Source organism: Sceloporus undulatus, chromosome 8 (assembly GCF_019175285.1).
Source record: "Sceloporus undulatus isolate JIND9_A2432 ecotype Alabama chromosome 8, SceUnd_v1.1, whole genome shotgun sequence".
In the NCBI taxonomy this organism is placed as follows: domain Eukaryota; kingdom Metazoa; phylum Chordata; class Lepidosauria; order Squamata; family Phrynosomatidae; genus Sceloporus; species Sceloporus undulatus.
Window position 1 is genome coordinate 16370828 of NC_056529.1, and position 12245 is coordinate 16383072.

At 40.5% G+C, this 12245-nt stretch overlaps 1 protein-coding gene across 4 annotated transcripts in view; it reads left to right on the forward strand.

Moving 5' to 3' along the window:
• FTO (FTO alpha-ketoglutarate dependent dioxygenase) overlaps positions 1 to 11153 on the forward strand; it is a 246335-nt gene extending 235182 nt beyond the window's left edge. For all 4 annotated transcript variants that reach the window (XM_042438437.1, XM_042438440.1, XM_042438439.1 and 1 more), the window contains one exon: positions 10586 to 11153. In XM_042438437.1, the coding sequence (XP_042294371.1) occupies positions 10586 to 10730 (145 nt within the window). In that variant the 3' untranslated portion in view covers positions 10731 to 11153. The remainder of the gene's footprint in view (positions 1 to 10585) is intronic.
• Positions 11154 to 12245: the final 1092 nt, after the last annotated feature.

Sequence of the window (12245 nt, forward strand, 5' to 3'; positions counted from 1 at the left end):
GTCTGCTTTGACAGATTTCTTTTTAAAAATTCTTTGTCTGGGTTTAGAACTATTTTTAAAAAGGCTGTTTGGATGGTTTTTAATTGATTTCACATATTTATTTAATGTTTGTAAAGTGTTTTTATTGATTGTGCATGGCCTCAGGGGCCTTTTGGATTGAGAGGGGATAAATAAATGCCTTGAATAAATAATTAATTGGTGTTTCTTTAAAAAAACAACAACAACACAATTTCTGCATTTCCCCCAGGTTTGGCCATTAAAGGTTCTCAATTCCATGTTTAATGCTCAAACTACAGCGTGGTAATAACTCCGTTATTCAGTTCAAGATTGTCGAAGTGACATTGTGCATGTGGTACTACTGTGCATTTGGTTGCACCTTCAGTTGCAGAGTTTCGCCATTCAGCTCAAGGGCTGCATATTACACATGTGTTCATGTGAAAATTAAGGCTAACCAACCCTGATGAAGGATCTTGGATACAAAGTGTATATTTGGGGGGAGAGTGTTGTTGTTGTTGTTGCCATTATTCATTTGTATACCACTTTCTCCCCAATACTAAAGGCAATATACAAAGTAATTAAAACTAGTGCAGTTTAAAAACATACAAACATTTCAGGAATACAGGTACTGTATACCTCAGTTAACAAGGAAGATGTGTTTGTGAACATTCATTTTTTTAACAGAAACTTTGATACCGGAGGCAAAAAAACATATGAAAAGAATTAAGGTTCGTACACCACAAACAAGAAGGGCAGAGTAACATTTTCAGTGAACTTTTATTCAAAACGAACAATATTCACATGTGAAATGAAACAACCAGGTCAGGTAAGCCTTGCATAAGTAGGCAAAAGCATATGCAAACTTCTAGACACTCGTTGAAAGGATCTTCCAAAAGGCATCCAGAGATGACATTGGCTGCATCTGCACTGCAGAAACAATTCAGTTTGACAGTCCTTTAACTGTTATATCTCAGTGCTATAGAATCTTTGAATTTATAGTTTGTTGTGGCATCAGAGCTTTTTAACTGAGAAGACTAAGCAGCTCAGAAAATATCACAGTGATAAAGAATTTGCTGCCTACCCTCCTTTTTGAACAGAAGAAGATCCTTTTGAAAATCCAAAACTCTCTTGCCCATACAAATACAACCATAACTAATTAATGCATTGCAGAGATGATACCACAATGTATATTCTTATTTGGAGAGATGTGTGTGCATACATATGTATCATGCATCCCTCATACATTCTCAACATATTCTATCAAATGGAATGATTGTAAAGCCCTGTGAATGGAAATGTCTCAAGGACCTGCATTGGTCTAGAAGATAAAGTTGGCCGTTTCAACCAAATAGTACTTCATGTTTCTGCAAATGCCGTGGCATTTAGCAGTGTTCCTCGACTGGGATGCCACTTTCCTGGCCTATGAAAGCTCAGGCCTTGTCTTTGTTCTCTTGTTCTGTGCAACATTCAGAGAAACAAGAAAGCAGTTCTGAAATGGAATCCATGGTTGTGCTGGAATTACTGAGAAATAAAAGTTTTCAGTCATAGCACATTGTTGGAAACTCCTAACTGTATGTGTCTCAGGCTCTTGAATCCCATTATAGATCCCAAAGTTAAACTGTTAAACTGATTATTAAAGTAAGGCCTGTTACAGACTGACAAAATAAAGCTGCTTCAGGTCTCTTTGGTTGTTGTTTAAATGATGCCTGCATCCTAAGAATCCAGAAGCTGCACTAAAGCTGCACTCCAGTGCTTAGGAATAGAGTGTGGCTTTGGTGCGACCTCCGGACTCTTGGGACCCATGCATCATTTAAACAGCATACTTTCAAAGAGACCCGAAGCAGCTTTATTTTGGCAGTCTGTAACAGGCCTATAGTGTTGCTTTTATATAATAGTGGTAAGGGAAAGATCCACTGTTACCCCATTCCTGTCTTTGGAAGATAAAACATTATTCTCCTCCCCATTCTTGCATAACCCTATGGCCAGCCCCATGGCCTCTAAACTAGCCATTGAGCCCTAGATATATCCTAGGATCTCAAGGCAACACATGATAAAATCAGTTTAACAGTTTAACTTTGGGATCTATAATGGGATTCAAGCTGCCTTGAATTCCATTTTGGGAGAAAGGTGGGATATAAATCCCATAAATAAATTATATAAATACAGTCAACCCTCCTTATCCACAGATTTTTTTTATCCGTGGATTCAAGCATCCATGGCTTGAAAATATTCCAAAAAAGTATAAATTCCAAATAGCAAACCTTGATTTACCATTTGATATAAGGGACACCATTTTGCTCTGCTATTCTATTTAATGGGACTTGCACATCCAGGGATTGTGTTATCCATGGGGGATCCTGGAACCAAGCCCCAGCAGATAACAAGATCCCACTGTAATATACAATTGTCCCTCCACATTTGTGACTTTGACGTTTTCAGATTTGATTATGTGTAGATTTGATTAATACAGTCGTCCCTTCCCTTATGCGGGGGATCCGTTCTGGACCCCCCACATAAGGGAAAAAATGTGGATGCTCAAGCCCCATTCAAATGAATGGGGTTCGAGCCTGTGGCGGTGTGCACGCCATTGTTTTCTTCCAGCATGCGGCTTCTTTCCTTCCAGCACGGCTTCCAGTGTATGCTGTAAGCCATGTAAAATGTGCCCGCATATGACACAGGCGCACTGTATGTTATCTCTAGGAATCTCTAGGTCCTCCAGTGTAACTACATGGTCTACTTTCATCAAAGGTTGTGCTGGTGGACGTAGCACATTCTGTGGTCCATGTCTGGTGGATGTTGGCCATATAGTTGGGCTGGAGGACCTAGAGAGTGGGATTTTATTTGATTTGAATTTTTTTTCATTTTTACAGGGGCCCTGCATCCCTAACCCCAGCGAATGTGGAGGGCCCACTGTATATGTGATGTTTCCCAAGCTGTGGACTGCACTGAAAGGAATGAAGTGTGGAATCTTGCTTGTTCGCTTTGCAGTTTGAACTTCAGCTGCTTTATATGAGTTTCTTGGGACAAGCTTGGAAGAGACACTTGGATTCCATTGCCCCATATTTGAAATTCTTATTGCTCAAGAGGGAAAGCATAAATGAAGTCTCAGTGGTAGAGTCGCCACTCCATCCAATGTGTTTTGTTTTCATTGTTCCCGGGAAAGAACACTGCATCCATTCTAGCGAGCGGCGAGGAAAGTTACCTTATCCCCCTTTGAAATCCTATCCCTTTTGTTGAGTGCATTTCTGAAGTTGTTCTACAGCTTTTGTGCAAGAGAGTTGTGGAATTCAACACGGCCATACCCTCCAGCTTATAACTAGGCCACCTCAGACATGATACATATAATCACCCAAGCCATTTGACCTCTATATTGTTACATGCGGTCAGGTAGGAGCAAAGTGAGTTTCAGGTGACCCTATCATGTGACCGAGATCAGAGGTCATAAAGTCCTAACTGTTTGGTTGTCAAGGTAGTTCATTCATCACCGCAGTTATGTAACTGACATCGTGACAAATAGATCTGGGATATAAAATGGTTCTCTGTCTTCCTGTTTTCAAGACCCTGAAATACTGCAAAATCCAAAATGGGTGGCAGGGATAGTGACACCTTTCCTTTCTGATGGTTCATTGTACACAATATTTTGTTTCATGCACAATTTTTTTTAAAATGTATAAAATTACTTTCAGGCTATGTGTACAAGGTGTGTATGAAACATACATGAATTTTGTGTTTAGACTTGGGTCCCATCTCCATTTTGTGTGTGTGTGTGTGTGTGTGTGTGTGTGTGTGTGTATATATATATATATATATATATATATATGCAAATACGGGTATTCCAAATCCCAAATAAATAAATCCAAAATCCAAACAACTTCTGGTCCTAAGCATTTTGGATAAGGGATACTCAAGACTGTATCTGCACCACAGAATTAATGCAGTTTGATGCGGCTTTAACTGCCACGGCTCAATGCTATCGAATTCTGGGATTTGTACATTTGTGAGCTATTTAGCTTTCTCCATCAAAGAGCTCTGGTGCTACAACAAACTACAAATCTCAGGATGCCACATGATAGAGCCATGATAGTTAAAGCAGTGTCGATCTGCATTAATTCTGCAGTGTGGCAGCAGCTACAGTCTGTTTCACCAAAATAAACTCACAGCCTATCCATTTTCTCAGCTGACCTGTAAGTTCCCAGTATGAAGAAGAGAGATCTCTTCCCCCTCTTTCTCCACATTATACATGATTTTACAAACCCCTGTCATGTTCCCCTCACCCCTTATTCCTCTTTAACCTTTCCACATAGGAAAGGTGCTCCATTCCTCGTGGGTCATTTGACTTGCCCTTTTCCGCCTTAGCTAGAGCCGTAAGCTAACTGAACCCATCTGTATGGAGTGGGACAATGGCCAAAACCCAGGCTGCAAAAAGTTACTGTGAGAACTATTTGTCAACATGGGGGGAAAATAAATCCCTGCATTGCTTTTCCACATTATCTAAAGCAGATCATAGCCAGGGAGGAGATGGAAAGGTGCAAGGGGGAGGGAGAATAATGTTTTAAAATAAATGGTTAGCACATTAGTATAAAACCTATTGATTAAAAACACCAAGCATAACGTTAGTCTTTTAGTCTCTTGAGTGATGCAATCCTGAAATAAATTTATCCCTTTTGACTCTTGCATTAACCTTTTATTGACTACTTGCATACCCATAATTAACACACACTTTAGCTAAAGTGGTTAATTTTAGCATCGTGACCAGTGTCTCTTAATGTAGTTGACACTCCAATCATCTAAATGTAAGTAAATGGGGAAAATAACCAGCTGTCTCCTCCAGATTCTAGAGGAGCAACCATCTTAGTGGAGCGGTAGGATCCTGATTTGGTGGAGTGGACTGGATCTATTTGGTTTGAGGGCTAGCAACATGTCTCCCACTGTTGCCTTTCTAAAGGCATCTGATGCCTACAGAGTCTGGAGTATAAAGCCTCAGGTTGATATAATATGCTAATATGTATAGAAAACAGTTCGTTTATACTGTTTGCCCTCCACCTTTGTGGCTTCGACTTTTTGAGGATTTGATTATTCATAGATTTGATTAATGCATTCTCTCTGGGAATCTCTAGGTCCTCCAGCATGGCTCTGTTGTCATCTTCTGTCATCAAAAGTCACACTGCAGGACCTAGAGATTCCTAAAGGAATATTTCTCTAGCCGTTTGTAAGTCCTCCGGCTCAATTTCATGGTCAACGTTTGGCAGAGCTTAACTATAGAGTTAGCCTGGAGGACCTAGCAATTCCTAGAGAGGTGTTCTCTTGGGGGGAAAAATAGTTGTTGTTGTTTTTTTAAATTGTGGTTTATCCACTTTCATGGGGATCTTGTGCCCCTAACCCCAGCAAATGTGGAGGGTCCACCGTATGCATTACTTAGACCAATGTTTCCAAAATGTAGGTTGCCATATGTTCTTGGACTCCAGTTCCTAGGAGCTCCTGCCAGAATGGTGTAAGCCTACAATATCTGGAGATATAAACACTGGAAAGCAGTGTTGCAGGGTACCCAGAAGCAGCTTATTGGTTACCCATGGATTGTCTTGATTAGCAGCCCCAACTAATCCTCTGTAATCCCACTTTTTTCCCAGCTGCTTTTAAAATGTCCCTTGTCTCCTTCCATTTCCCCTCTTTGTCCTCACCTTACCGCCATTTCTGCAAACTAAGTTCAAAGTATGAAAGTAGTTTGCACTCAATAAATCAGCAAGGGAAGAGGGAAGGAGAAGAGAGGATTGGAAGGGTGGTGTTTTACCTTTCCCAGTAGGCTCAGGCAAAAGCAAAGTACTGCAGCTTCTCCTAGCTTGTACTTCTCCTCAATCACCTTTGTCATCTTGATCATCCTCTGATGTTGCTTGGCCACATGTATCCCAGTTTTCATCTGTGAAATGTTGGAGGGTATTCGGTTATTGTCTTTTTGCAATTAATGCAAATAAAATTAAAATAAATGTAGCAAGATCCTTGTTTGAGACTTCAATTGGCTTCAGCCTCCTCCGCATAGTACCTTTTTCTATAGTTTGGAGAAAAGGAGGGGTCAAAGTCTCCAACACCAGGCTGTATGGTCAGTTAAACATCACTGAGAGCATCTCCGCAGCTAGTCCATGTTTGCTCCGCAACTATTTTGAGGTGGAGCACACAACAAAAACTCATGGTTCATCTGTGTGGGGGGCATCTTATCAATGTAAACAGCTGAATATTTATGTTAAGAAGATAGTCAAAAGTAGCTTGTGTTCCTTTAATTCTTATTTTAAATAAATAATGAGAACATTTGAACACATTACTCTTCTCGGAGGGCCCGGGGTCGGTTAATCTTATTATTTATGAAGTGATGTGCTACATAATAGTGCTTAGTGCATGTTAACAGATGCTATTATCACAGGCTGATGTGGGGAGCTGAAGATATATAGGAATGTTACGTGTTAATACTGTCCCAGTGCCGTAATGTACGATGGATTGAGTGCATGGCGAAGCTAGAGCCGCAATTAGCCACATACGGACACGGGTGTAAAGTTGAAGTATGTTTTCTCCTGGGTATTCTGCTGCCATCAATAATTCCCATGAGGAAGACTCTCCGTTTAGCTCAGCTTTTGTTTCACTCTTTACTCAAAGAGGTCAGGGAGGGAAGGAGCTAGCAGACGGTTGGGTGCATCAATCATCCAAACAGAGCTGAAAGTGTTAATTGGTTAATTCTCAAAATGAGGCCAGTCACCTCCTCAATTCCAAATGCAGTTGTGGTGCCCTACTTGCCTATTGTTATTATTATTGTTATAGCAAATATATAATATTGTTAAATATTTAGTGAAGTCAAACGCTTATAAATTTAGTGAAGTTTAGTTTGCTTATATTTAGTGAAGTTTAGTTAAACGCTTATAAATATAACGCTTATAAATCTTCTGCTTCTGTTGTTCATTCATTCCCCAGTTTCTATAAACGCTGGCCAGAATCCTGCAAGGGAAGACACATCTTTCTCTCAATCCCACTTCCTTCCTAGTTGGGTACAAGGCAGAGGGATTTCTCAGTAGCTGCTCCCAAACTTTGGAATTCTTTCCTAAGAAGGCAAGGATGGGTCCTTCCTTGCTCTTCTTTGTCAAAAAATGAAGGCTTTCCTGTTCCAACACACTTTCAATGGGCTTTTACTGGTGTGTTTAGTGACCATTGGAGAATCTGGGGCAGTGGAGGAGCATCTGACTATGTCTCTGTAACTGGGTACATAACAATGACATTACTCTATGGGATTTCTGGAGGACCCTGGGAGGTTTTGGGGGATACAGGTATTTTAATTATTGTGCATTTGGCTATAGGGAGATAGCCAGTTGCTTTCCTCCCACCCTCAACCCCACAAAATGGCCATATTGGGGAGGTCCAGCATGAGCCTGTTCAGGGAGTTAGTGGTTGTTGCACATGAGAGGTGTATATATATACTCCACTCACTTCCATGCCAGCATTCTCTGAAGATGCCAGGCACAGATACCGGCGAAACGTCAGGAAAAAACACAGCCACATACCCCCCCAAAAAAAACAATAAACTAATATTGTTGTTGTTAACTGCCATAGAGTTGACTTTGAATTATGGTGACCCCATGAATGAGAGAGCCTTAAGTTAGTCATCTTAGTTTCCAGGGAGAGTTCTGGCTTGATCTTTTGTAGGACTCATTTGATAAACTAATGACACTATTGTACAGTAGGCCCTTCCCTTACACAGGGGATATGTTCCGGACCACCACCACCACCCCGCATAAGGGAAATCCTGCATATGCTGGAGCCCCATTTAAAAATAACGGGGCTCATGCCTGTGGTGCAGCGCAATGTGGCCGCATGCCCCATTACTACTTCTGGGGTGCGCTAAGGCTTTTCCCTGTGCGGCTTTCAGTGTATGATGCAAGAGCACTATATATGGATGTAGGAAAATTCCAAGACCTTTGGCTATTACAATATTGCCTTCCCATTGGAATTATACTTTCAGTATCAAGTATTTACATAGGTTCCACCGGTCTTAACAGGACTTAAGCGTATCTAATAGTGTGCTGGTTGCTTAAGCTAAGTTATGCAAATTAGTCAAAGCTCTCTAGACCATAGCATGTCTGTTCACATGTGCCAATAACACACACATTAAAATACTACATAACTATCTTTTTTATTTTAAACCCACAAATGAGTTATTAAAAATAATTCATTCCTGATGCTTGATTTTATTTCAATCTTTTTTTTCTTTTTTGGCTGAATGTAATATTATAATCATAGTTTGCTGTCTTCAGCGTTACACTCATTTATAAGCATTAACTAATTAACCAGCAGCTGGCAATTTAAAAAAAAGAAAGACATACGTGTGGAAAACACAAAACACTGAATTACTACAAATTTCCTAATGCAGTACGAATAAATGGCATTCTTTATTGCGAAGTAATCTTGTGAGATGTGTCGGTTTACTACTCATAAAATCTTCCTGTACAGGACTGCAGTTTTAGTTGCTTATTATAATTAGACTTCACTACTATTGATGAAGAATCCATTTAATAAGAAACACTGTAATTCAAAGGGTTTCCCTGGGGACTTAGCAAATGCTAACCTCTTAATTTAATTTTGTTGAAGTTTTGCCCATCTATTCATCAGCAGAAATTGTTATTAACCTTCATTTGCATCTATCTTTCAACAGTGCCCTTACTTCTTGTTACTTTTTCCAAAGCCAATGGACTTGTAAAACTCTCAGATTTACAAACCACGTCCTGAGATATTGTTTAATCTATTCAGTGACCTTAATGTAGTAAATTTGGTTTAATCTCTCTCCATAATCTAGTAATATTACAAAAGCCGGCTAACAATGGCATAAAGTGCCTACTTCAAATAAGATGTAAGGTAATGAAAAAATAATTCACCATCAAAAGGTGTCCTAACTGAATTTTCTTTGTGATTGGCTTTTTCAAAGATCCCTCTAGGAAACAGAAGAATTGGAAGTGGATGGAAGTGTTGATGATTTCACACTAAACGTGCAATTACTGGGTTGGATCCAGAAGTAATCATGTCTAGAGTAGACCCATTGAACTCAGTGGGTTCAACTTATTCTTCCATTGATCCATCCATTTGATTTATATCCTGTGTTACTTCCAGGTGTAGGCTTCAAGACAGTTTATAAGTCTATAGTATATGTACAATTAAAGGCTAAAATCAGCAGAAGTCTAACAAATTCAAAATAAAATGTTAAAGTATGCAAAAAAGGAACAATTTTTTTTACAATATCCATCCAGTTACATCCCCTTCCACAGCCAAAAGGTCACTTGCCAAAGGCTTGTTTGTAAAGTAATGTCTTTGCCAAGTGACAGAAAGATGAGGATGGAAGGGAGACAACTGAGCTGAGTGCATCAATTCAGCTTCTAAAGCCTGGGAGCAGTCACTGAGAGAGTCTTCTCTTTTGTTCACACTAGAGACAGAAGTTGGTGGAACTGGGCCTAATTCCCACTATGGTTTAAACCAGATTGTGATCCCAAATGATTTGTTTAAACCACCATGGTTCCCACTTAATTTGGATCGCTGAAGCGATTCAGAAAGGGGCAGCATGTTTTTTTACCCATTTAGCCTGTGTTTTACCCATTTAACCCGCGTCAAAAAGATGCTGGTAAAATGGGGTGTTTTTTGGGCTGAATCAATTTATTTAGAAATAAATTGATTCAGCCCAAGTGGGAGCCAGGCGGATTTGAATCAGATTCAAATCCGCCCTGGTTCTCACTGGCAGCGGCTTTTCCCCGTCCTCTCCGCCCCGGCCATACGTCCCTCCGTCCCCGGCCTTTTCCCATCACTGACCTCTCTTGCCTGCTCCATCCCTGGCTTCTCTGTCCCTGGCCCCTTGCCTTCTGGTCTCCGTGGCCTCCTTACTGGTCTCCTGTGCTTCTTTGTGATCTCTTTACTGGCCTCCCCTTGTGGCTGTCCTGAACCGATTCCTGAAACTGGCGCAAATACATTGGGAACCACTGTGTTTGCTGAACCGGTTTCAGGAATTGGATCAGGAATTGGATCTAAAGGTAAGTGGGAATTAGGCCCTGGAAGGAGAAGCTCAGAAGGTGAAGGTGGCCCTCAGAAGTTGGAATTGAAAGGTGGTGGGAGTAGGGCCTCCCCTGAAGTTCTCAAAGGCCAGGTGAACTCATATGGAAACGAAGTAGTAGTTGTAGCTGTACTAATAATAGTAGTCATTGTGTGCCTTGAAGTTATTTCTAACTTATGAGATTGTGTGATTTGCCAAAAACCACACAGTGGGTTTCCATGGCAAAGTGAAAAATCAAACCCTGAACTAAATACAGTCGTTCAAATAGCCTGGACACAAATCAAATGGGACTTTATAGAAATGGACAAGCCATGATTAACATCTCCATTTGATTTCAGTACCAAATAGATCCAACCCATTTTGTCTGCTGGTTCATTCTTCATATTGTTATTGTCAAAATTATATCAAAAATATTTATTTCTGCATCTTTTTTAAAAAATACCAATAATGGTCAAATCATATTGCCTGCTGGGGCATTAGATTGCTGAATGTGTAATCCATTTCTAATCTTACTGATTTCAGGTGTCATTCAAAGATTGCGGAGAGTTTACCAGATGATGAGAAGCCAGAATGCCATCCTTACTGGCAAGATGATGATGCCAGTATGCCACTGCCATTCAACTTAGAAGATATAATAGCAGAGCTACAGAATCTGCTGGAAAGCTAGAAGAAGTATGTTCATTATAAACTGGCCAAATTTTAATTGCCAGCTTTTTGTGTTGTTCTCTGAGATCTCAATCTTTCTAAGCAATGGTGGCTGGTAGCTCCTATACCAATGGGGCAGTGAATCTGTTTCAGGGTGTGGTATGAATGTTACCTAAGATGCTTATTTGGTTTGGAAACTAGCACTCAGTTCCTTAGATTGTTTGGTGTGAACCTGAAGAGGAGTTACTACCCCACTGGTATGGAAAGCACTGGAATAACTAATGTTCTAGTGGTACAATCAGTTAAAAGCTTAACCAGAAAACCACCTCATAGGTACAAGAACATGCAAGTAAGATTACCTGTGGTTTGTTTTGAAGCTGTAAAAGCAGACAGTGCCATACTGTGTTTCAGATGGGTTGTGCAAAATAAAGGCTCATGTACAAAGGCTCATGTTTTTTTTCTCTTTCTGTCAACGGCCAAAGGAACATTGAGTTTCAGAAGCACACTATGTATTACTCAGGACAAGCAATAAAGTTGCCTTCGGCTGGAATCCTGTTGATTAGTCCTTACTAGAGTAGAATCACTGAATCAATTATTGAATAGCAAGTCAACATTCATTCATTCATTTAGAGCATTTATACCCTGCTCAGCAGTGGCTTACAAACTGTTAATTTGACAGTTCCCTACCATCAGGCTTGCAATCTAAATAAGACATGACACTCAAGGAAAAGGGCATCGCAATCAGCGAGGGAATTAAGATCATCAGATGCTGGCTGTTATTCCCCCCCCCCCCAAGGCCACGGCAGTGGCAGTTGCAATGGAGAAAGGGCCCTTCTTCAGGATATCCCGTTATTCAGAAAATGGCTTCCTCGCGAAAGATCCCATAGCAGGAAGCCTCCATTACACTTTAGAAGCACTAGGCATGATCAGACCCTGATGCTTCTGCAACATTTGGATGACATTTCGACCACGTTTGCCCTGTGTGTGATAAGGTCCAACATTTAGACGTCCAAAGAAAAGGGGCCGTAAACTGATCAAGGGAATGTGAGCACATCAAATAGAAGATATCAAGGTTTGAACAATTTTCAGTGTCTCACTCTATACAGTGCTAGAAATTTGGGCACTGAAGGAAAATTTCATGGTGGGGAGAGCATAACTCTTATTTGGGCACTGCCCTCATTTTGCTCCCTACCCTGTAGCTGCAACCCCCAGGGAGCATTAACTTCTTCCCTTCCCCTTGGATTTTGATAAAGATCATTATTTCCACACTGCTACTAGCAGCAGGGGAAGAGCAATCGGTAGGAAATCAACAGGAAAACTGCAAGAAGGAGGAACATGCTGGACTGGGGGGAATTATCAGGATACCATTGGGCTTTCCATTGAAGCTTAGGAAGCTTAGGATGTGGTACTTAAAATGTCAAGTTGCACTTAAGGCTTTGGAGACTAGAACCTTTGAATCTCCATATTGCTAACTTAATTTAATCCTGTGCCAGGTTTTTTTACAGCCTCTTCCTTTTTTAATCAGTTGTTACTGCAT